Source organism: Equus quagga, chromosome 20, assembly GCF_021613505.1.
Source record: "Equus quagga isolate Etosha38 chromosome 20, UCLA_HA_Equagga_1.0, whole genome shotgun sequence".
NCBI classification, from domain to species: Eukaryota; Metazoa; Chordata; class Mammalia; order Perissodactyla; family Equidae; genus Equus; species Equus quagga.
Window position 1 is genome coordinate 6,540,022 of NC_060286.1, and position 26,299 is coordinate 6,566,320.

General features: G+C 38.1%; 1 protein-coding gene and 1 pseudogene across 4 annotated transcripts in view; one reads left to right on the forward strand and one right to left on the reverse strand.

Moving 5' to 3' along the window:
* Positions 1-26,299, forward strand: part of LRRC9 (leucine rich repeat containing 9) — a 114,194-nt gene that overhangs the window by 84,269 nt on the left and 3,626 nt on the right. For 3 of the 4 annotated variants that reach the window (XM_046646985.1, XM_046646987.1, XM_046646988.1), the window contains 8 exons: positions 918-1,048; positions 3,065-3,173; positions 3,882-4,021; positions 7,178-7,314; positions 11,993-12,210; positions 16,421-16,489; positions 20,704-20,844; positions 25,325-25,469. In XM_046646985.1, the coding sequence (XP_046502941.1) occupies positions 918-1,048; positions 3,065-3,173; positions 3,882-4,021; positions 7,178-7,314; positions 11,993-12,210; positions 16,421-16,489; positions 20,704-20,844; positions 25,325-25,469 (1,090 nt within the window). The remainder of the gene's footprint in view (positions 1-917; positions 1,049-3,064; positions 3,174-3,881; positions 4,022-7,177; positions 7,315-11,992; positions 12,211-16,420; positions 16,490-20,703; positions 20,845-25,324; positions 25,470-26,299) is intronic. The other variant, XM_046646986.1, reaches the window with a different exon arrangement.
* On the reverse strand, positions 19,359-20,255 carry LOC124230706 (40S ribosomal protein S2-like; annotated as a pseudogene).

Genomic DNA, 26,299 nt, shown 5'->3' on the forward strand with positions numbered 1-26,299 from the left:
TAGGAAATTACCAGGGTTTTAGGAGCTATGCGCCGGGAACAGTGAACGAAGACCAAATATCTATTTCTTATTAGAAATCACAATATCATAGTCTGTTCTAGTTCTTTTATAGCACTCTGAGCATTTGCATTTACCACTGGGTAAGCAAAACCCAGTCCAGAGTCAGTATCTATCCCTGTCAAGATCCATTTGTAGCTCCCCAGGGCTACCAGCATCACTCTGACTTGCCAGCTATGTTCAGGGCATTCCCACCAGGGAAATCTGCCACATAGCCATCTGCAATCTCTCTCTCTTTTGCTGGCAGACAGAACAGTTTTTATTGTCATTTTGTGTCTCAGAGGGTACAAGAGGAATGTGTCTAGATTCACTCTATCTCTGCATTGCTGTAGACCCCAATGCCCACCTATTTCATAGACCTCAGGTGGCCACCATAAGTGAGCATACAAGGATATGTGCTTGTCGATTTCAATCACCTTCCAAACCCAGAAGGGAGTTCTGATGGGCATCGACGTGTCCTACTTTAATATACCCCTCAGATTTCCAGAGGACCATGCCCCATATGGGCATCCCTTTAATAGGCCACGTTTCCATTGCCCTCCTGCCTGATCATATGGCCAGGCCAGCAACAGTGGATGAAGCCTAAATATATTTTTCTTACTATAAATCACAATAACACAGCAGGGAACTCACACAATGTCATTCCTCAGGTCTCAAGGTCCCTAGCTGGTCTGTCTTCCTCTCTGCACCTTTCAGTCACCTTATGTTTATTATATATATACTGTGCACTGGATTTAGCTGTACTTAGTAGGAGGAATAGGGAGAAATTAGTTCACCCATTTTGACCTGAAACCAAAGAATTAATGTCATTTAGTCATCTGTAAGAGAGGACATCACTTTATAAATGTCCTCATATATAGGAATCACCAGAGACTGAGTGTGCAAAAGATTTGTTTGGTGGCAGACTTACTTCTGACATGATTGCAGAACGACAAGGACATTCAAACTTCACCCAAATGCAAGAACTAAATTGGACTTCATCATCCATCAGGTACAATCATTTTATTATATGCTATTTGACATTGTATTAAATACATAATTATCGTTTTTCTAAGGTTTATAATTTATACATCTTATCAAAATATAACCAATAATTAAAAAAATCATCGACCCTACTTCAAAATCTCATGACAACTTTACCACCCTTTGAAATGCATTAATAATTGTTATTGTCACCACTATGATTAAAAATGTCATCAATCTCTTTCTAAGACCTTATAGTTCTCTTTTCCTTTATAATCAAGCTTTTAAAATTAGAGCATATGACGTTTGCTCCTCACATCATATCACTCTAATTCATTGCAGTCTGGCCTCTGACACGACCATTGCTCTGGTGCTGTTCTCATGGATGTCATCACGGTCCTCCTGGCTAAGAAGTCCTTTTGTCCCCTCTCTTTTTCTTATTCTTCGCTCTTCACAGGCAGACATCTTTAGTCATAGTTTTGATTTATGAGGACAACCCCCAAATTTAGCCCAAACCTAGGCCCCTCACTTGAATATTCAGTTGCTCTCTAGATGGCATCTAGGAGACAACATCCACCTGTTGTTGCTCAAGCCAAAAATCTAGGAGTCATTCCTCTCCTTCCTTTGTCCTCCCGTTTTAATTAATCATCACATTCTACAAAGTCTATGTCTTAAATATGTCTCACAATTCCCTTCTTCTTTCCATAGTCACCGCCATTGGCCTCGATCAGGAAATGAGCTATTTTAGAAACTCTCTTGATCTTTTTGATTTTTGTCTTCCCTACAAATCTATCTATTATCCATACTGCCTTCTAAGATGCAAGTTTTATGAGATCACTTCCCTTCTGAACATTGTTCAGTGGCTTTCCATTGTCTACAGAATAAAATTTTAAATCCCTTTGTATGGCATAGAAGACCCTTTAATTAACTGTCTGTTTTTATCTCTTGTAATCCTTGCCTTTACTGCCCTATAACTCTTTATGCTCCAGAAATTTTAAAATATTCTAGTTCCTTAATCTCAATCACAAAGTGCTGTGTCATCTTTCTGCCTTTGCTTTTGCCTCTTCCGCTGTCTGGAACTCTTTCTTTCTAATTTTCCTGACAAATGCCTATAAATTCTCCAAGTCTCATTTTAAGATCTTTATCACCTGTAAAGTCATTCCTGACTCCCCCAAATAGGTTTTTCTTTCTCTAAAATGCCATTACACCTGACTGTATTATAGCACTTTTCCTCTTTTATTTTAGTTTCTCTGGATCCCATTTCTTGAAAGCAGAGACACTATCATTTCATATTTGTTGTAGCCCTTCCAAAGATATTGTCACACTTAAGAATTATTCATGAAAATACGTTGAATGAATGAATGGCTTATTAATTGATAAAAGTATGTTATAATTGTAACTTCAAGGTTTAGGATTTGTTTTAAGAAATGGTTAGGGTAATGTGACTTAGCTTTATGCTCTTCTCTATCATGGCTCAAAGGAAGATGGAACAGTTGTAAAACTATGGACTAGGAATCAAGCATTCTGTTCATTTACCAAAAACATCCTTACAAGGTAGAACACCATAAAAGTTTCTGGGAGATCCCACAGAAAACTTTTTTCAAAGACTTTACCTGCTTTCTCATTTTCTTTCCCATCCCTAACTCCTTCCTGGCATTTCCGAAATAACCTATTTCACATATATTCTCTGCAGCTTACAACCTGAAAATCTTGAGTTACCATATCAACTTCACTATTATTTCATGAATTTATAAAGAAATTGGAGATGTTTATTTTAAAATTTTCTTTTATGATAGTCCTATGTTTATGTAGAAATGGAGGTTTTTTTAAAAGCAATCAAACTCTGTTATTTTCTTACATATTTTCCCAACAAAAATATGTATTTATTGGATCTTTTGACCCATACATTTTACATCAGCAATTCTTTTTCATAGCATTTGTCAGATGAGGTTTTTTTTTTAATGTCTTCGGGGTTGTACATGATTGATTCACTTATATAATTTCCTATTAAAATTATAACTGTATTTACTTTGTCTAAATTCAGAACTGTGGATTTGATTCCAGTTGACCAATTTAGAAATGTGTCTAGTGTGAATCTACAGAACAATAATCTTACTTCATTCAGTGGATTAATCTATCTGCCTAATGTGAAGGTGAGTAACTCACAAATTTTCTTTTTTTCTTTCAAGATTTTCGGTGCAAGTTATAATTTGCTTTACTTTGGATCAAAATGTATTTTCATGTTGTTAAGAAGAGAAATTATTCCCAAAGTTTTTTCTTCACCAAACACGAAAAAGGATTACCTCCCAAAGTTGGTTGATCTCAGTTTTATGCAATTGTCTTCTAAGCAGTAAATCTTACTCTGCAGTGGGAGACACGATGGAATGCTGCCTCCACCAGGAGGGGTGTGGAACGAAGTTGGAGGACACTGGTTTTCAAAGCAGCCTCACCGCCTCCTGTGCCATGGTTTTGGCTGAGCCATCTACTAAGGCCTTTTAAGCATAGTAAAATAGTGATCACACCGACTAGAGAGTTATTTCATTTACATCAGGCTTCGAGACTCAGGAGTGCAGTCTGAGAAAGCTGAGCAGCTTTCTAGGATCTCCATTATTTTGTCTGAAATGTTGTCATTTCCCAGCATGTCAGATAATAAAAAACACATTCAAAGCCAAATCCAGACAGTTTGGGATATAAAAATTTATGTCATTTAACACTGATATATTATTAAATTATGTCATATAGTCCAAACTTTATCCATATCATTTTAATAGTCTTTAGGATGTTGATAATCTCAAATCAAAGATAGATATACAGCAGCGTTCATCTTTTAATGTCTGATTAATAAGCTCTTCTTTCTGTAGGTCTTATGCCTCAACTATAATCATATTGAATCCATCATGCCCAGACTGAAGCCGCAGACGCACCTGACCAGCAGACAGCTGCTCCACCAGAAGGTGTCTTCAAGCGGCTACGGACAGCAAGGAGCTGCAAAAATAAACAGGTGCTAGTCTTTCTTCTACAGTTATCAATAATTTTGTTTAGGACTTTAAAAAGCAGTTAATCACATTAGTGATAGCAGTAACATACATTTAGCTTATTTTAATACTTATTTAATAACTACATGCCAAAAATAAACTTCACAAGTAAGAAGATACTCAAAATTCTCCTTTGTCAATGCTTTTTCTCTGCTTCCTTCATTTCATACTCATATTGTAAAAAACAGAAAAAAGAAAAAACCTTGTACATTTAATGACCTTGGTTGTTTTTTTTTATTTTCTTAAAGATTGGCACCTGAGCTAACATCCGTTGCCAATCTTCTTCTTTTTTTTTTTTTTCTTCTCCCCAAAGCCCCCTAGTACATAGTTGTATATTCTAGTTGTAGGTCCTTCTGGTTGTGCTATGTGGGATGCCACCTCAGCATGGCCTGATGAGCGGTGCCATGTCCGCGCCCAGGATCGGAACTGGTGAAACACTGGACCGCCGAAGTGGAGCAGGCGAACTTAACCACTCGGCCATGGGGCGGCCCGCTTGGTTTTGTTTTTTTTTTTTTTTAATTGAGATACAATTCACACACAATACCACTCACCTTCTGTGTTCAATTCAGTGATTACTTTAGTATATTCACAAAGTTGTGCAACCATTACCACCATCTAATTCCAAAGCCTTTTCGTCACTCCACAAAAGAATCTCTCACCTGGTAGCAAGGACTTGCGTTTGTTTTGACCTTCATTTTGTTTTTGTTTCTAAGTCCTTATCTGGTCTCTTCATGCCCCAGCATCAACTGAAAAGATACTTTGTGAAGAAGATGAGGACGTACCTCCCACTTTCCTACACATTTTTGGCAGAGCCTAAAGATATTTATTTTTGGATATTTGGGATATATATATCTCTCTCCAAGTCAGAATACTTTCCTTCCAGTTTTCCCAATGAAGAGCATTCCTTGTGTTTTTATCACCTTCATTGAAGTATAATTTAATAAAATAAAACTCACCAATTTAAGTGTACAATTTAATGAATTTTGACAAATGTGTTCAGTCATATAACCATTACCACAGTCAAGGTACAGACTGTTCCCATCCCCCAAACTTTCCATCTATCTCTTTGCAGTCCCCTACCCCAACACTGTGGCCCTTTGCAACAACCACTGATCTGCTTTCTATCACCATAGTTTTGCTTTTTTTTAGAATTTCATAGGACTAGAATCATTGTAGTAGGTAGTCTTTTGTGTCTGGCTTCTTTCATTTAGCATAATTCTTTTGAGATTCATCTACATTATTGCAAGTGTCAGTAATTCATTTCATTTTATTGCTGAGTAGTATTCCATTATATAGATTATATGACAAGTTATTTATCCATTTATCACTGATGAACATTGGGATTGTTTCCACTTTGATTATTTTGATGAAAGCTGCTATGAACATTTCATTTACACACATCCTTTACATTGAGGACCATTCGTATCTTTTTAACAGCCTTATTGAAGTACGGTTTACCTAGCATATCGACTAATTTTAAGTGTATAATTTTTGCTAAATGTATAGAGTTGTGCTTCTATTACCACAACATAGTTTTAGAACATTTGCATCATACATTGAAAAGATCCCTCATATCAATTCGCAGTCAATTCCCTTTCCCACCTCTAGCTCCAGGAAACCACTAATCCACATTCTACGGAGCTGTGTTTTTCAGACATTTCATATAATATGTGGTCTTTTGCATCTGATTTCTTAAGCTCAGCATAATGTTTTTGAGGTTCACCCACAGTACAGCATGTGTTAGTAGTTCATTCTTTTTTATTGCTGAATATGTTGGGTATTCCATTGTATGGATGTGCCACATTATGTTTATCCATTCACCAGTTGATGGACATTTGGGTTCTTTCCGCTTTGGGGCTAGTGTGAGTAATGCTGCTGTAAACATTTGTGCAGAAGTATTTGTGTGCAGTTATGTTTTCATTTCTCTTGGGTCGATATCTAAGAGTGAAACTGATGGGTCATATGGTAATTTGATGTTTAACTTGTTAAACAACTGCCAAACTGTTTTCAAAGTGATTGCACCATTTTACATTACCAAGAACAGTTTATGAGGGTTCTCATTTCTCCCCATCCTCACCAACACTTGCTATTGTCTGTCTTTTTGATTACAGCCATTCTAGTGGATTTGAAGTAGTATCTCGTTATGGTTTTAATTTGCGTTTCCTTCATAACTAATGTTACTGAGCAACTTTTCATATACTTATTAGCCATTATTATATCTCCTTTGGTGAACTGTCTGTTTATATGTTTGCTTATTTTTTAATTAAGTTGTTTGGCTTTTTATTATTGAGTTCTTTAAATATTCTGGATATAAGCCCTTTATCAAGTAAATGATTTACAAATATTTTTTCTCAATCTGTGGTTTGTCTTTTTATTTTCTTAAATTGTACCTTTTAAAGGAATTTTAATTTTGGTAAAGTCCAATTTATCAATTTTTCTCTTACAGATTGTGATTTTGGTGTTGTACCTAAGAATTATTTGCCTAACCTGAGGTCACAAAGATTTTTCTCATATGTTTTCTTCAAAAAGTTTTGTGTTTTTTCTCTTACATTTAGATCTGTGATCCATTTTGAGATAATTTCTGTGTATGTTGCGAGGTAAAATATGAAATCTAATTCGTCCTTTTGCGTGATGATTGATCTGTCCATTCCATTGATCCTATTCCTATTCCATTGATCTATGTGTCTGTCCTTTTGACAGTACCAGAGCTGTCTGATTACTGCAGTTTTATAATAAATTTTGAAATCAGGGATGGTAAGCCCTCCAGCTTTGTTCTTTTTAAAGATTGTTTTGGATATTCTGGGTTCTTTGCATTTCCTTATTAACTTTAGGATAGATGGTTATTTTCTGGGGGAAAAGGAAAAAGCCTGCTGGGCATTTGATAGAGATTGCATTGAATCTATTGATCAGTTTGGGGAGGAATGCCATTTTAGTAATAGTGAGTCTTCTAATCCATGAACATGGAATATCTCTCCACTTATTTAGTTCTTTAATTTATCTCAGCAATGTTTTGTAGTTTTCTCTGTATACATTTTGACCTTCTTTTGTATTTATTCTGAAGTATTTTATTCTTTGTTATACTGTTATGAGTTTATGGGCTCAAACTTGCATGTGTGTTTCAGAGATACAATGAGCAGTGAAAATTTGCCTCCAATAATGCACAGTTTAGAAGTTCTTCATTTGGGCTACAATGGAATTTGTAATTTAATTCAGCTACAACTTAACAGACTAAGAAATTTAAAATTCCTCTTTCTACAGGGTGAGTAGCAACACTGCTAACATGTAAGTCTTTATTATTAAAACCTGATGTGATTATTATCCTGTTTTGATAAGCGAATACAAGCTTCATTTGCTTAAAACAGATTCATTGACAAAAATATTTTAGTTATGGGTTTTTCTTGGGTTATTTACATATATAATGTAAATGCAGTATTTTAGGGCTATAGAATATTGCATTCTAGGGCAATATTCAACAACCCTAGAAAATGCAATATTCTAGGGCTATGTACAGTATTACATCATAATTTACTTTTATATCATATCAATTTTAAAAGCAATAGAAAGTAACTAGTGAATCATTCACAAGTACTTATTAAGCCCAGAATTGTGCTAAGTACTAAGAAAGATACAGAAATACAATATTGTTGTAATTATATATAATTGAGATCCTTGCTCTAACGTAGTTTAAGATCTATCTGTGGAGATATACTGAAACAAAGATGAACTAAGTTCTGACCATATATTACCAGCTTAAGTACAATAGAAGTTTAGAGAAAAGAGAAATTGGAACATTAACCCCTCTACAAACCTAGGACTCTTTGAAAGACTGATAGAATTTAGACTGAAGGTGAACACGACTGAGAGCTTTGCAAGTAGAGAGGAGGAGAAGAGTCACAAGGGCACGTCTGTGGTGTCTATGGGCTAATGCTTGCAAAGGGACCAACCGATGAAACCAGAGTACCCAGGTCTCTGAGAGAATTATAAAGCCTCTAAACATGATCAATTTGATAGAGAAGGCTCATTTTGCAGTTGAAAATAGGTAGGAATTATAAAGTTTTAGAAAAGTGGTATGAGAAAACAGAGTTTGGAATATTAGCTTAACGATAATTATTTAATGACATAAAAGAAAGATTGGGAGATTCATCAGTGAGACATGGGGCAATATCGGTATAATTGACCTGAGTATAGTAACTTTCTTCTGAAAGACAGGCTTTCCTAGACCATATTTAAAAATTTTTAATTCGTCTTTTTGCTATCAAAGGTGCTTGTGAGTTAGGTTAAGAACATGGAGACTTAGCCTTAAAAGAACAAGAAACTGAGCACAACAATGACAGATCTTTTAAAAGATACATTGGCATTCAAAAAGGCAGGCAATCTAATCCTTGAAGGTCTATTTTAATCTAATAATATAAAAGGAGAGTGTGTTCTGTTGCCATCGCTAGCGTGGCAAATCAGAGTGGGGCAGACTTATGCAGGAAGTGAGGCAGCTTACTCTGGCAATAGTGACTGCCTTTTATTGAATCATTGGGCAAGGTGTTTGTCTATACAGATTATCTCATTCAACCTTCACAGCGACCCAACGTGCTAAGGAATTTTCTATACATTTTACAAAAAAAGAAATTGAATTTCAGTGGAGTTAAATAATTTACCTAAATTTGCCCCAGTGAGTGGTATGGTACGGAGTCAAACACAGCTCTTTATGACTCCAGAGCACGTGCATTTTCTGTCCAGCACAAATGACATAAGAAGGACCTGGGCTAGAGTGGTGTCAGTGGGAAGGGCGAGTAAGAGGTGATTCCAAAATGTAGTTTAAAGGAAGGAAATATTAGGACTTGATGACTAACTAGATATATAAGGAGAGGAAAATAGTTCAGGATATTTTCATGATCTCATTAGAAGATTGGGAAAAAGGAGATACTAAAGCTAGATAAACTCATTGAGAAATGTTGCTCATTTACAATAGGAAAAAATCAGTTTGTGTTGTGAAAATTTTGAGAGATAAAAATGGAAACTCTTTCAAGCAGTAGCACTGGAGCACAGGGCAGGACTGGAAATGGATATTCTAGAATTATCCCAGTGGAGAGGACAGCTGAAGTCAAAAGTGTATTTGCTTACCTAGGATATAAGAATAGAGAAAGAATAAAAGTGTTGTGGAGGCATCGAAAAAGAGATGTGAAGACACTTCACCCCACCTTCCCACCCCGTCCCAGCATTAAGAAGGCTGGAGAAAAAAGAACCAGCAAAGGAGTCATACAAGAAATTTTAAAAGACAAACAAGAAATGCAGACTCTAAATGTCAGGAGAAGAGAGGATGAATGACCTCAAAGTCAAAGGATAAGAAGAATGAAGCCTCCAAAAAATATATCAGATGTAGACAATTGGATTCAACAAAAGGAGACCATTGGTAACCTTCAGAGGATCAGATTTGGAAACATGGGACGAGCAAAAGCCAAAGTGAAAACAGTTTAGCAGGAAGTGGTTGGATAGGCAGTAAAGGCAATGAATGGAGGCTGTGTTCTCAAGGAGCTTGTCCCTGAAAAGAAGTAAGAGAGCAAATGGCGACTAGTGAGGTTCTGAGCATATTTGGAGGTTTATAAAGAGGTGAAGTAGGTTAAAGATATTGAAGAGAAGGAGATCTTTCTGAGATCCCAGTCTAAAGGGGGATAAGGGTGAAAGCTGTAGAGGCAGACACAAATGCAGGCAGTGATAAAATTAGGCTCTGCCAGGGGCCACAAGAGAGCTTACAAACCTACCTTTCAGCTGTTGTGCTAAATTTGCAAAGGGAAGGTGAGTCTTTGGGGAAGGGCAGGGTGAGGCTGTAGGGAAGCAAATTAGATTAAGGCTCCAGTTTATCTAAAATTTAACTATTTAGTTAAATAAATGGGAATTTTTCAAACAATGGTAAAAGCTGCCAGTTATAGAAATGTAAGATCCCTGAAAGCACATTCAGCATAGTTGTTTGGGAGTTTTCTTTCTTAAATATGTTTAATGAGCCTTCTAGAATGAATAATGGCCAAAAATATGCTACCATAGGTATTATTCAGTACTTAAAGCTATCCAGTTGTGATTTACTGGATTAAAATATTGAAAGTGACAGTCTAAATACATAATTTCATGAAAATAATACGTTAACACAATTGAATCATTTTTCTTAATCTGACTTGAATAAACTTTTATAAGTACGGCTCTGATAATATTTCAAAGTCTGTGATTTAGTTCTGTGAGAAATTTTATTGAAGGTTGTGATGTTATCAAGAATAGAACAAAATAAGGTAAATTTACCATATATCATCAATTCTGAGACACTCACTTTTTATATTTAACATGACTGAAATCTGGTCATGTCTTAATTGATGGCGTGTCATTGTTTACCTAGCCAAGTTTTTTTCTTTCTTACTGTATGTAAAATATTGACATATGTTAACAATTGTTGATGTCTTAAATTCGGTGAAATATGTTAAATTTCATGGAGAAGGATTCCAAGATCATGGGATGACATCTTCAATAATATATTAGTTTGCTAGGGCGACTATAACAAAGTACCACAAACTGAGTGGCTTAAACAACGAAAATTTATTTTCTAACAGTTCTGAAAGCTAGAAGTGCAAGATCAAGACGTTAGCAGGGTTGGTCACTTCTAAGGGCTTGTACATGGCTTCTGCATCTTCACGTGGTCTTCCCTTTGTGTGTCGGTGTCCTAATCTCCTCCTCGTATAAGGACACCAGTCATGTTGGATTAGGGCCCACGCAATGACCTCATTTAACCTTAGTTACCTCTTTATGGATCCTATTCCCAGATACAGTCACATTCTGAGGTACTGAGGATTGGGACTTCAACATATAAATGTGTAGGGGACACGGTTCAGCCCATAACAAACAGGGAGGATGAATAGTGAATAAAACATAGTATGGTATAGTAGAAGCAGCATTGAGCTGAAAATGTAAAAGATCTAGATTAGGCCTAGCGTTGCCACTTTTATGTTTTTGAGCAAGTTACTTAATTTCTCTGACCCTCAATTTTCTGATTATTAAAAAGTGATCATCGGGGCCAGCCCGGTGGTATAGTGGTTAAGTTCACACGCTCCGCTTTGGTGGCCTGGGGTTCGCCAGTTCAAATCCTGGGTGTGGACCTACACACCACTCATCGAGCCATGCTGTGGTGGCGTCCCACACAGAAGAACTAGAAGGACTGAGGACTAGGGTATTCAACTATGTACCGGGGCTTTGGGGAGGAAAAAAAAAAACAACAATAAAGAATTTTTTTTTAAAAGTGATAATAATATTTTCCATGTCCTATTTTGAGACTCTAATAGAAAACACATATAAAAGCATTTTGTCAACTCAAGGGTCCTCTTCTCATTTAAGTTATCATTGATACTTATAAAGCTATTGATCGTTCCAGTAGGGAGGAATCACAGAGTATAAAGAAAGGATTGAGGTTTTAAAGAGTGTAATGAATTCTTATTTGTTTACTGTGGCTGCATTGCAAAACTATGTTGAGAGAGAAATAACAGCATAATTAAGGTGTATTCTTCAACTTAAAAATACAACAAATCAGTTTATTTTAAGAAATAATTAGATATGCCTATTAGAATAGTCAGATATACTCAATAAGCATATCTTCTGCAGCATTTTTATACATCTACTTCTGTCAGTACCAACTATTTTAGTGCTTAACTATTGAACAGAGAGATTGGGTCAATTCAGTACATTGTGTACATCACATTTCATCTTTCAAACGAAGGAGAAATTTTACGAAATATTATTTGAGGATGATGCTACCTTCTGGTAAATTACATTTCCATTTCTCCTTGGGAATATGTTCCTTTTAATACGTCAAAAAAATCATTTGATAAAAAATATTTCAATGAAGATAGATAACCTTTTATTCAGAAAGTTTGGGCTCACTTGCCGTATCCTGACTTATCTTTTCTCAGGGAATGAAATCAGTCAAGTGGAAGGGCTTGACAACTTAGCAGTCCTTCAGGAATTGGTAGTGGACCATAACCGCATCAGAGCATTTAATGACAGTGCCTTTGCCAAACCAAGCTCTCTGTTGGCACTTCACCTGGAGGAAAACAGACTACGAGAGCTGAGCAAATTACAGCCTTTGGTAAAACTGGAGAAGCTCTTCCTCGGATATAATAAAATCCAGGTAACGTTATTTTTGATTTGTGTTATGAGATTTACAAGCCTTAATTCCTCTGAACATAAAGCTTCCAAACACACCAAGATAAATTTTGCTAGTGTGTTAGTTGTCATTTACACGCCATGTGAATATTCTGTGATACAGAGGCATATAAATCTCGATGATGTACAGATCCGCACCCTGCTTCTAGACTTATCAACCTGACCAACCTGCATGCATCCGCCCACTGATAAAGGTGAGATCTAAATGTTCTGAGGCTCATCTCAGCAGTCCTCTCTGAGAGAGCTCATTTCTTCCTGACTGCTCTTGGTCCAAGCTGTTTCTGCATCTCAATCCCAGACTTCCAGAGGCCCTTTAATCTTGGCGTATGTACCTAGTCTACTTGACATTTGAATCACTCCCAATAGCGGACTTTGACTTGGCTTTAATTCCATCTCTCCCACTGAAGGCGTCTTTAGATAAGATACTGTCTTAGTTTTTTTTTTTTAAGTTTTTTTTTCCTTTTTTTTTTCCTTTTTTTTTTTTTTTTTTTTTTTTTTTTTTTTTTGGTGAGGAGGATTAGCCCCTGAGCTAACATCTGTTGCCAATCTTCCTCTTTTTGTATTTTCCCTCCCCAAAGCCCCAGTACATAGTTGTATATCCTGGTTGTAAGTCCTTCTAGTTCTTCTATGTGTGATGCCACCACAGCATGGCTCGATGAGCAGTGTATATAGGTCTGCGCCCGGGATCCAAACCAGTGAACCCTGGGCTGCCAAAACAGTGGCATGTGAATTCAACTGCTACACCACTGGGCCATCCCCCCGTCTTAGTTTTACCTTCTCAGAATTCAACCTGTTTCCATTAGGCCACTGCACCTGAGCCTGCCCAGGCTCTCTCCTGAGATAGTATGCAGATGAGAGGGTGGAAGGTGTACATAACCTTATACAGCCCTAACATTTTTCTTAGTGTTTTGACGATGATCTGTTAGCCCTCCTTTTACCAATTTTACTACTTCTGTCCATACCTCTAAGACAATCTCAAAGACAAACTGAACTGTGGACTCGCCCTCAAGAGCAGGGACCGAGTCTGTTTTCCCCACGTTTGTGTCGGTATATAGCGTAGTGCCTGGTAGATAGTAGATATGTGATCAATATTTGTTTGTGGCTCTACTTGCTAGAGTTCAGGGAACCTTTTCTGGGGTGATGTAATAGCCTGTTCAAGGCTAGAAGGAAATCATGAACAGTGCCCTTTTCTACATAGCAACTAGGAATTAGACTTACAGAGAAAAATGGTGTACAACTAATTTATCCAGGTTGAAACAACATTCATCTGAAAAAAGCCTGTTAAAACTGGCAGATTCTTCCAAATCTTTATCCAGAAGAAGTCTAAATTAGGAAAATTGCCATCCTATGTGAAATCTTTCCGGTGATAGCAACTGAGCTAACAGAAAAGATTGTCAGATCAGACTTACATGAGTTAGAGATCTCACCCAGTCTCAAGCTTAACTAATAATTTCAGGGATACACAGGGGCTGCGACATTCCAGTGTCTTCTCAGGTACTTTCTTTCCACGTCTCACACACACTCTCTAGCTTAGAATAAAATATGGATCCCCAAGTGAGGTTTTCTGGGAGTGGTCTCACACATCCAGGGAGTGTTTCATTTATGAAGTCTCTCCATGTTGTATGTGAGCTTACCTGACATTTTACAGGGAGCCGTACCTGATAATTCTGTAGATTCCAGGCTTATGTACTACAAGCAGTCCTTAACCAGGGAGGTCCTGCTAGAAGAATTTCATAAATAAGGACCTTCTTAGCAAATATCATTGGTCTATGTGACAGGACATCTAGTTACCCGCATACTTACAAGGAGATTGGACCAGGTAAACTGCTTTTCCCCAGGAGTGTCCTTGCCCTACTTCCCACCCTCCTCACTCCCCGCCGAGGAACTGAACGGACGGCAGATCAGCTGATATAGCAACTTCCTCCCCAGTAACTTAAACAGGATAATGCCCAGGCAAGCTTACTTATTATCAAAATTTAACATAGCTAAAGGACAATCTGTATGATAAATCACGGGAGATTATGCATATATCATTTAATGAAGGAGTATTGATTATTTCACGATCAGCCCTTCTTTATTTTTATCCTTGAAATGATATTTTTCAGAATTTAGATAGATCATTTTACCATTAAACTTATTCTAACCATTAATATTGTAGGACCTTAATATGACCACACATTGAGCTAGGAAAAATGCACTGGAAGGAATAAAAAGATTAAGTTGGGGATTCTGTTTGACTCTACTGAAAATATTATGTTCTTCAAAATTCTTAACTCTCAGTTCGCATTTTCTTTTTGGGAGAGATTTTCTCTCGATTCATATCAACATGGGTGGTCTGACACCAGCATTAATTTCCACAACTGGGCAATCCGACTATAACCCTTGGATTGATAAAGATTTATAGGATAGGAAGACGTAAGTATAGAAAAATTAGCAAAACAACAATGCTTCAAATGAAGATATATGCAGTCCCTTATTAACCTACCTTGAAGTCTTTCATAAACTGCATATCCTTGCTAACAGATTCCACCGTGAAGCTTTTGGCTTAGCCATCATGACCAATTATGTAGATTTGGAAAATTCTTGCCTATAGTCTTGCTTCTGCAGGAGGAGTCAGAGAAACACAATGAAAGATGAGTTATTTAATTCACCTTTGCAGTCCTGTTTGATCCCTGTGTCTGAATGACTCCCCTCTATGTCATCCAACAACTCTGTCTACTTTTAAACATCTCAGTAATCCCCTGAGGCTGGAAATGGCCCCAGGAAATAGTCTATTGCTATTTCTTGCCTAAACGAAAGCCCCCAATCCAGACTTAACTATTACGATTATTGCCGTAAGTGCTTATCCTGACAATATACTCGAAGGGTGACAACCACTGTTTAACAGCTGGCTATCTGGGGAAAACAGTCCTAATCAATAGCATTTGCCAATTTCTATGGTATAATTTCTTCCACCATAGCCAATTTCAAGCTAAAACACCATCTCACAAAATTCCTGAAAATTTACCAGTCCACTTTTGTGAGTCAGTGTGAAGTAACTCCAACACACAGCTATAAAAAGTAACCAATATTAAAAATGGGAAGCCATCAGCCCTCTCCCCCCAGTTATGAATATATTAGTTTGCTTGATCTCTTTAAGACTTTATACCAGCATTATCCTCTAAAAATTTAACCCTCTGTTTCTTTCATTAACATTTTCTATGAGAAATAAACATTTTTATTAGAAATATTTCTCTAGTGAACACTGATATCCTCCATTTAATTTGAGAAAATAGTGTAAGACTTTTCACATTTCTCTGCTTTCCAATCAGGCTTTGGTTCCACAGATAGGAACTGCCTGTGAGTCAAAATACACAATATCTCTATAGATACCTGTCAGAGCTTTTTCAAAGTCCTCCTCTATGATTTTCCATTTCCAAATGTCTAAAATAGGTCTAAATTTTATTTATAGTGACTAGATGAATTGGCTGTATGTCCACTATTCCTTCCAGATAAGAAGAGGAGCATATCAGTAACTTTGTTTTATTGCTATCAACTAGCAACAACCTTAAGCTGAACTTATTGCCTAAATTTTGTCAGAAATAGCAATTTAGAAATAATTTTGCAAAAGCTAAATTGTATTTGCAAACATTCACCCGTGTTAAATAAATAATAATAAATAATCCCATCTAGTACGGAAGTCATTCAGCTAGAGAGATAGTTTTTCAATTTTATATATTTCCAGCAAATATATCAAGATGCAGTCCATTCAATGTCACATGCTGCTAATTTATGGTTAAGGTTGTGTTTAATGTGTACCTTTGAAATTGTTTAAACTGGATCCACCTTCTTTTCCGCACTTCTGGGTCAACCCTCTGGGGAATTAACCAAATATAATCTGAGTCCTAGAATAGATCGTCACTTTTCTGAGAAAAAATTCGGTCTTTTCTTGCAAGTGCTGCTGTATGGCCTGTCCCCCGTGCTCGAATGGCATCTTTACCAACCGTGGATTTGGAATCAATAGTACACAGATCTGTCTTTAATCAACAGTACAGAATATTGTCACACAAGCTCGCTTCAGAGGTTTCAATCATGAGCTAGCTGCAATCCAAAACTTACATATAATTACTGCAAATTAGTCTACATTTGAAGATGTTAGATCTAACCAAATAACTTATTGCTTAACTTTTGAGCAGGATATGGCAGAACTGGAAAAACTTGATGGTATCTCTTCTCTCAGAGAGCTTACAGTTTATGGCAATCCGGTGAGTATGTTCCTTTTCTAATGTATTAGTTAATTTAGTTATAGTTGTATATAATTTATTTTTTATAATGTGCGAAAGGATTTGATTTGATTCGTTCCCATGTGTATACACAGTCCAAGCACGGTTTATTGACTAGTGTCTTCTTCTGACTGATCACAATATGAACTGCCATTGTCATATATACGAGGGTCCTTTTCAGGCTCCTACAGTGTCCTCATTGACCTGTTTGTGTAGCCCTGTACCAGTATTACACTGTGTTAATTACTAAAGTTTTATATTAAGTCTTGATGTCTGCTAGAGTAAGCACCTCTAATTTTCCTTCTTTTCCACTTTCTCCTCTTTATCTTTCTCCACTATCTTGGCTATTCTGGGCCCTTGACACTTCCTATGAGTTCTGGGAAACAGCTTCTCAAGCTACGTGAGACTCTTGTTGATATTTTAACTGGAATTGCATTGAATTTACAAATTAATTTTGGGAGAAATTTGCCTCCTTTTCTGTTGGAGCCTTTGAAGGGATCAAATGAGTAGCTCCCTTATTCACGTAACATCTGAACAAATTGAGAAATATGACCATTGCAGATGGAAAGGTGACAATATTTTGCTTAGCTTAGTGAGAAAGCCAAGTGGGCCTCCTGACAGATCCCAGAAATAGGCAGTCATGATCACCTAGAAACAGGAAATGCTTGACTGAGGCCTTTCCACCTGGGAGGAGAGCTTCTCCTGGAGGAGCAGGGTGCCTTCTCCCAGCGATAAGCCCCTTCCCAGGAGGAAAGACAGGAGCTAAACATGCCCAGATCTGCAAGTTCCGTCAGTCTGCTTCCCTGCCGGAGAAGGAGGGACGGGGCTGAAAGAGCCCAGTAGTGCCACAGCACGGGACGTCCCGCCAAGGAGGAAATAACAAGCAGCAGTCTCCCCTAATATTTACAGTATTCAGCCTTCTCATTCTTAAACACAAATATCCCTACATTTATTTTCAGTCCTTCAATAAAGATTTAAAATTTTCTTCCAATGCTTTTAATCATCTTTGGTTATATTTATTCGGTTGCTTTAATACCTATTATTTATTTATTTATTTATTTATTTTGAGGAAGATTAGCCCTGAGCTAACTACTGCCAGTCCTCCTCTTTTTGCTGAGGAAGACTGGCCCTGAGCTAACATCCGTGTTCATCTTCCTCTACTTTATATGTGGGACGGCTACCACAGCATGGCTTGACAAGCAGTGCCATGTCCGCACCCAGGATCCAAACCAGTGAACCCCAGGCCACTGAGAAGCAGAACGTGCGAACTTAACCGCTGCGCCACTGTGCTGGCCCCTTTAATACCTATTTTAAACAGCATCTTTTTACATTCTTCTAATTGTTTGCTGCTGGAATACAGAAATTCTGATTTTTGCATATTACTCTTCATCTAGGAGGCTTGCTGAAGTAAAAAACAAAAAACAAAAAACATTGCTTTAGCAGCATTCTAAAAGTTTTGATATGTGGTGTTTTTCCTGTTTTTTTTTTTTTGAGGGAGATTAGCCCTGAGCTAACTGCTGCCAATCCTTCTCTTTTTGCTGAGGAAATCTGGCCCTGAGCTAACATCCATGCTCATCTTCCTCTACTTTATATGTAGGATGCCTACCACAGTATGGTGTGCCAAGTAGTGCCATGTCTGCACCCGGGATCTGAACCGGGAAACCCCAGGCTGCCGAAGTGGAACGTGCAAACTTAACCGCTGCGCCACCAGGCTGGCCCCTGTTCTTTATTTCTTAAAATCTACTTTCCAAAAGATGTCTTCTTTAACCCATGAATTATTGAGGTGTCTGTGTGTGTTCATTTCAAACCTATGAGGCATTTCTAGTTATCTCTTTGTCATTTATTTCTAATGTTATTATTATAGTCAGAGGAGACAGTCTATTTATATAGTCTTCGGTATTTATGAAACTTGCTTTGTGGCCTAGAATGTTCTGATTTTTTTTACTCAATTATATGTCTTGGGGATGTCTCTCCATTAATGTATATGTATCTACTACATTTTTTAAAAATAGATTGTTGGGGCCGGCCTGGTGGCGCAGTGGTTGAGTGCAGGCGTCCTACATATAAAAAAGTAGAGGAAGATAGGCATGGATGTTAGATAGGAGGATTGGCAGCCAATGTTAGCTCAGGGCTAATCTTCCTCAAAAAAAAAATAATAGATTGTTTATTCATCCCCTTTTCATGATAGTTTCTTTCTTTCTTTTCTTCTTTTTATCATTATTATTATTATTATTATTTTTGCTATTACAAACAGTGTTGCATACTTTCTCTGTGTTGTCAGTCCCTAAGATCACCCCACATTCAGAGATTTGCTAGAGGGACTTATGAGACTTAGCATATAGTTTATAAGTGTACTAATAAGATTTATTACAGTGACATAATGAGGACACACAGCCAGGTGATGAGGGACGCCTGGCAGAGTCTGGCAGGAATCCAGGTACAGGCTTCTTTATACTCTTTTTCTCCCTTGAGGGCTCACACAGTGCACACTCCTCACCCAGCAACAAAAATGCAACAACATGTGTGTTATGTTTCTGTCCAGGGAATCCCATTAGACTTAGCATTCAAGAATTTTGTTGGGGACTGGTCACGTAGATACCCTATGCCTATCATGTACCAAAATTCCAGACTCCCAGAAGGAAAGCAGGTTGAGCATAAATCATATTGTTTGTGTGAGTAGTCTAGGCACAGTGAACTACCCTTATCAGTTAAAAAATGGTGGGAACCCTCCCAAAATCCAAGTACCAAACGCTAGTTAAGATCCATCCTTGCCAGCAGACACTTCTAAAGATGACAGCCTCAGACCTACTATGTTAACTGTCTACACACCTTCTTACACACGTGCAAAAAATTTTTTTAACAGGCTTAATTCACTTTATTTTTCTTGTATAAAACTATGTGGTAGCCACAGCTGGAGCCTGGGTCCTCTGCATGGAGACTCTGGTGTGGTTCTTTACAAGATGGTCAGTGAACTCCTGATAGGGAGACTTGGTGAACACGGTCTCTTTCCAGAGGTCTGGGGTGAGATAGCTGTAGGTCTTAGAGATGGCATCAAAGGTGGCCTTGGCAAAGTTGCCAAGGGTGGCAGTGCAGCCCCTGGCCGAGGTGTAGCAGTCGTCAATACCAGCCATCATCAAGAGCTTCTTGGGCACAGGGGCTGACATAATGCCAGCGCCCCTGGGGGCAGGGATGAGGCGCACCAGCACAGAGCCACAGCGACCTGTCACCTTGCAAGGAACAGTATGGGGCTTGCTGATCTTGTTCCACCAGTAGCCTCGTCGCACCGGGACAATGGAGAGCTTGGCAAGGACGATGGCCTCACAGATGGCAGTGGCTACCTCCTTGGAGCACTTAACACCCAGATCGACATGTCCATTATAATCCTCGATGGCAACAAATGCCTTGAACCTGGTCCGCTGGCCAGCACGGGTCTGCTTTTGCACCGGCATAATCTTCAAAACCTCATCCTTAAGAGATGCCCCCAGGAAAAAGTCAATGATCTCAGACTCCTTGATGGGCAGGGAGAAAAGGTAGATTTCCTCCAGGGACTTGCTCTTCATGTCTTTGACCAGGCGACCCAGCTTGGTGACGGGGATCCACTCCCTGTTCTTGGCCCCGGCCCCGACCACGGCCGCGACCCGCGCCCCGGACGCCACTGCCGAAGCTTCCGCGGAAGCCTCCACGGCTTCCCAGGCCAGGGCCCCCTGGGCCCTCCAGACCCTGCCGCAGGACCGGCGTCATCCGCCATTTGGTGTTTTCTCGAAGAAGAAGCACGTGCAAAATTTTTTAGAGTAGGTTGACACTATGAAGTGATGGATAATACACTTCAGTAGATGTGTATTGAATTAAATTGGATAGTGCGTATGGGAAAGTATCGCATAAGTTTCAAGCTAATTACTTAGAAGTGAAATTTATGTTATAATCCTACTCATCAGTCGGGATTGCCTGTAGTAATGAACGATATTATATATTCTAAAAAGAGACTAAACCTTCAAATGGTAGCCTTGGTTAAAAAAAAGTTATCTTCATTTAGGGAATTGAGAAATCTTTCAGAAAGGGAGCTCATATTTGTATCATCTAATATTATAAATTAGATATTATCTATCTTTGCTGCCTATGCTAAGTTTTCTTCTCTGTAAAGGTTAATCTTTGAAATAGGTTTTTAAATGGAATAAATTATTTTTAACTTTATTTAGATTTGTAGAAAAATGCTACATCGCCACGTGCTCATATTTCGACTGCCTAACTTACAGATGTTAGATGGAATTCCTGTGAATTCAGATGACAGGGCAAAAGCTGAATTTCACTTCTCTGAACTACAAGCAAAGAAAAATTCGGTAATAATTGTATTATTTACACTTTTCCTGTGAAAATATATAAATTATTAGTAAATAAACATGTTGTATTGTGGCATTTTTACTTAAATGTTTAAACCTGAGCTATGATGTTTTTATAGATTATTTTAGTATCTATTTAGTGATTACTGTCAAAGGCAGCTTGTTCTGGTGAATAGAGTGCACACACACAAAAGCAAGGGAAGCCTCTTTTTCTAATAACGTACTTTGACATAAAGCAAATTAGTTAAAGTCTGTGTGCTTCTTGCTCAATATGTCAGACAGTGCTAGAAGGTAAGAAACTATAACGTATCACTTTCATAAACAGAAACTAACAATAAAACTCTTTCCATTTAGCAATGGGAGGGGAAGGGAGGAATTCTCACCTCAACTCTGTGGACTGTGTAATTCATCTAGCAAGAAAGAGATATGCTTCTTTTCTTGTATACTGGCAGAATAATGGGGCCTTTTGCCCATGAACCCTAAAAAGGTACCTCACCATGGTGGGAAAGAGAGAGAGCAAAGCCACAAAAGTATATCATTAGGAAATTCTGTCATTGACCACCCAGATTCTTTATGACCATTCTACAAAAACTAAATTTAACCTAGAAAAGCTGTGTTTTTTGTACAAAGACGTAACATGATTAGAGCTGTGCCCTTGCAAGGTTTGAGGAGAAAGAGGCTGGCAGCAGGGAAACCAGTTAAGAGGCTTTAGAATAATCCGGGAGAGAGATGAAGTCTAATGGGATTCCCGGACTAGGGTGGGGCGTACTAGGATGAGCCTCTGACATAAGTGAAAGCCAGGGAGCAAAGACATTCGTCAATGACAAAGATTTCTTTTAAAAGTTATATCGAAGGGGAAAGAGAGAAGTCTACCGAACATGCTTCAAAGAACTCACCAGTTCCCCGACCCTCCACTCTCTCTGTAAAACGAACTCCCTGATTCCCAGGGCACAATGAGCGTTCGCTATGAGGCGGCTCCCCTCTCGTCCCCTCCACCCTCAACAGTAGATTCACATATTTGTCAAGAGTTGGCTGTTTTTTTCCAAAACTTATGTCAGTTCTTGTACTTTAAATAAACAGATATACTGTAAGTGCAAATTTTTAAATTAGTATTTCTATGTTTCTGTGAAAACCAATGGGATACTTTGGAAAGTCTGGATAAAGACCAGTCTCACACACAAACACACACACACATACTCACACATAATGTCAAATTAATTGAGAGAAAGAAACTTGTAAAATATGGGAGAAAACTATGAAAATTCAGACAAAATATATAGGAAAATTATTTTTAAAAATCAAGACATATTCTGTGTTCAATTTTTCTCCACATGTCTGTAAATTCTTGCTATGTTAAAAAAATCAAAACTGGAAATTGTAGGCAAAACCTTAGGGGTAGATTTATCTAAGAACAATCAGATAAAATACCAATCAAGGGACTCTTGCTTACAGAAAAGGCCTTGGCTCTTCATCAAAAGATTGGTGTGTGCGTGTACTATGTTTTGAATTTTTTAAAAAGATAAATATGAATTATACATATAATTCTTAATTATTCCCTGACTTTTTTATTAACTTTGACTTTTTCCGATTAACCAAGGGGCTTCTATTACAGTAGCTGCAGAGACCTGCAAGACTGAAAGTTGTACAGTGTTAAAGATTATCTAGATTAGGCAAAGGAAATGGGTTCATTTGTGGGTTTTATCTGCAAAAATTTTTCTAAAAACTTTTTTTTCTTTAAGATTGGCACCTGAGCTAACAACTGTGGCCAATCTTTTTTTTTTTTTTTGTCTGCTTTATCTCCCCAAATCTCCCTGGTACATAGTTGTATATCTTAGTTGCAGGTCCTTCTAGTTGTGGCATGTGGGATGCCGCCTCGGCATGGCCTGATGAGCGGTACCATGTCCACTCCCAGGATCCGAACCAGCGAAACCCTGGGCCGCCGCAGTGGAGCTGGAGAACTTAACCACTCAGCCACGGGGCCGGCCCTAAAAACTTTTGAAAGAGAACAAATAATCCAGTAAAATGTAGTTCAGTGATTTAACCCTCCTTTCCCTTTCTCTATTTTATATTCCTGGAGCAAGTCACTTCTTGCTTTCAGAAGTGGAAAACTCAAGGAAACTTTAGTTTCCTAGCGCTGCTGTAACAAATGTCCTCAAATTTAGTGGCTTGAAACAATACGAATTTATTCTCTCGCAATTCTGGAAGTCAGAAGTCGGAAAATCAGTCTTAGAGGACTAAAATCAAAAGCATTGGCAGGGCTGCGTTCCTTCCGCAAGCTCTAAGAGACAATTCATTCTCTGCCTTTTCAAACTTCTGGAAGCTGTCCGCATCCCTTGGCTCATGGCCCTTTTCCAGCAATGGCAGCACTCTGACCTCTGCTTCCATCAGCACATCTTTTCTGACCCTGACCTCCTGCCTCCCTCCTATAAGGACCCTTGCGATTGTACTGGGCCCATGTAGATAATCCAGGATAATCCCCCCGTCCCAAAAGCCTTAGTTTAATTATGCCTGCACTCCCTTTTGCAGTGTAGAGTAATGTACTCACAGGTTTTGGAGGTTAGGATATAGACATCTTTTTGAGGGGGGCATTATTCTACCTACCACACCACATATATGAGGGCACCAGTGAGAGACCTATAAAATTGTCACATTAAAATTTATAAATTGTATTTTAAGGTAACATTGGCTAAATTTGGAAAATTACATATAAATTACACATAAATTCACTAAATTACATGTAAAGAAATCACTTAGAACAACTTTAAAGATCCCAATTTCCATATATATTTTTAATTGGTCTAATATACCAGAAAAAGTGCATAAACTCAATTTTAGTCAGTGATGAGTATTTCACTAAAGGGTTTGCTTGTTGGCTATTGCTTGCTTTTTCTCATAGGGTGAACTCAGACTTTTCCCATTACTATACTGTGATGTTGTCTTGAGTGATTCTAGGTACCTATTCTTACCATTCAAATCAGTGCCATATATAATCATTTAATTATCTTCCACTTATTCTATATGTAAATATTTTATTTAAAAAATGTTTCTGTGGGCCAGCCTGGTAGCCTAGTAGCTAAGTTCAGTGCACTCCACTTTAGCAGCCCGGGTTCAGCTCCCAGGTGCGGACCTTTACTGCTCTCTTAGCAGCCATGCTGTGCTGGCAGCCCATGTACAAAAAATAGAGGAAGATTGGTACAGATGTTAGGTCCGGGTGAATCTTCCTCAGGAAAAAAAAAAAAAACAGTTTTTGATTAATCTATACATGGTTAGTTAAATAAAGGGGGTATTTGAAGTCTTTATTTTAGAGAGATTTATTTTAAGATTCAATAGTAATTTTTATTTTCATGGCTTGAACAAAATTGAGTCACTATTTCTTTTAGCTGTTCAGGAGATACAAGAACAGAATACTTTTCAAGTTTATCAGTTCAGTCTAATATATTTTACTTTGTTTTATTGGCTGCTGTTCTTTCTTTTTTAAAAGCAGATAAAGAAGGAATAAATGAAATCTAAAGTTCACCTTTAAACCAGAGTTTAAGTATTTTGGCACTTTGGTTTCAGAACAAAAATTGACAACATTCTAGATTAGAGACAGGAAGAAACTCCCACAAAGGAATTAGTTAGGGAATTTGACACTGGCTGGCCTTAGTAAAAGGCCCTTAATGCTCATTACGAAGCTGCACTCTTGGTAACACTTACTAAAGAATGAAGGAAATTGGTAATTTTAAACAAATGGCAAAAGCCTATATCTCTGCGTGAGTTGAATCACATCTTCAGAATTCACATTTTTAAAAGTACAAACAAGGTCAGTCTTAGTGAAGACAGAGCAGGCATAAATTTCTAGAGAAACCAAGTCTCCAGGCTGAAATACTTCTCTCCTCCATTTGCTGATTCCTGAAATTCTTTCGAAAGTCTCTTAATCCTCACCTAACTCAAAATGTCAACACTATTTAGAGAGTTAGCACGTTCATTAAAAATGATTTTCTAAGATGCTTTTCTTAGTCCCCGTTTTATTTACTTGTTCATTCTCGAAAAACTAGTTAACTGCAAGGTATCTATGGAGAAGTATGAGGGCCACAAAGATATAGAAGATATAACTCTTACTGTCCAGAAATTCCTGTCCAGAAAAAGAGAAGAAACAGTACAAGGAAGAAAAGGCTTAATTCTCCTTTTCTTAATTCTCCCCCTGCCTTGTTGAGACTCTCCGGAAAGGGGGAGGCGCCGCCGCACTGTATCCTGGTGATGCGCCCCGATGCCACCGCGCAGTCTGAAAACACAGACCGCGAGCTTCTGAGGGAGGTGAAGGGCTCAAAAGTCTGTCGTTTCACAGTTTTTGCCTCATACCAACTCTGAGTTTAGGCAAGCATATAACTCCTGACCTAAAAAATTGTAAGTTATCAAGTGGGGCTTGTGGTAAGGACTAAACCTATTGATCTGAGTTTTGGAAGTGAGGTGTTCTTAACTGTTTTATTTTATTACGTAGTTTATTCCTGTTACCAACTCTCCTGTGGATGGTGGATCATTTGGCCAAGTGAAAGCTCCTCCAATAAAGATAACAAATGTAATTCTTCCTGGTGGATTTAGCCATTACTTGCGATCTGACTTCACTTTTACTCCTGAAATTGAAGGTATTTTGACAAAGAGTTTCAAAGTGAATGTAAAAACATTAAATTTAAAACAAAAATCTTGGGGCCAGCCCGGTGGCTCAACAGTTAAGTGTGCACGTGCCACTTCGGTGGCCCTGGGTTCACTGGTTTGGATCCCAGGTGCGGACATGGCACCGCATGAGCCATGCTGTGGCAGGTGTCCCACATATAAAGTAGAGGAAGATGGGCACGGATGTTAGCTCAGGGCCAGTCTTCCTCAGCAAAAAGAGGAGGATTGGCAGTAGTTAGGTCAGGGCTAATCTTCCTCAAAAATAATTAATAAATAAATTTTAAAAATAAAACAAAAATCTTACTTTGATTTCTAATACTACTTAAAATTGCATGTCTTTTTTTTCTGTTTTTTTTTTTGTGTGAGGAAGGTTGGCCCTGAGCTAACATCTGTGCCAGTCTTCCTCTATTTTATGTGGGATGCTGCCACAGCATGGCTTGACAAGAGGTGCTAGGTCTGCATCTGGGATCCAAATCCCAAACCCCAGGCTGCCAAAGTGGAGTACACGAACTCAACCACTACACCACCAGGCCAGCCTCTAAAATTGCGTTTTAAATTTACATTTCCTAAAATTGCTTGTTTGTTCAAGTTTCACGTGGCTGTTCTGATTTCAAAGAGTCCGCAGTATTTTTTGGTTCTGCTCAATTACTGGTATGTTGTAACGAAGCATTTGCTCGCCATTTGAACTTTGTGATACTTGCGCAATGATTTCCTGACTTATTCTCAAAGCTTTTATTTCATTTTGTGTATTTCATAGCAAATGACTACTAAGACCAGTTCATTAGTCCATCCTGCTAAAAGT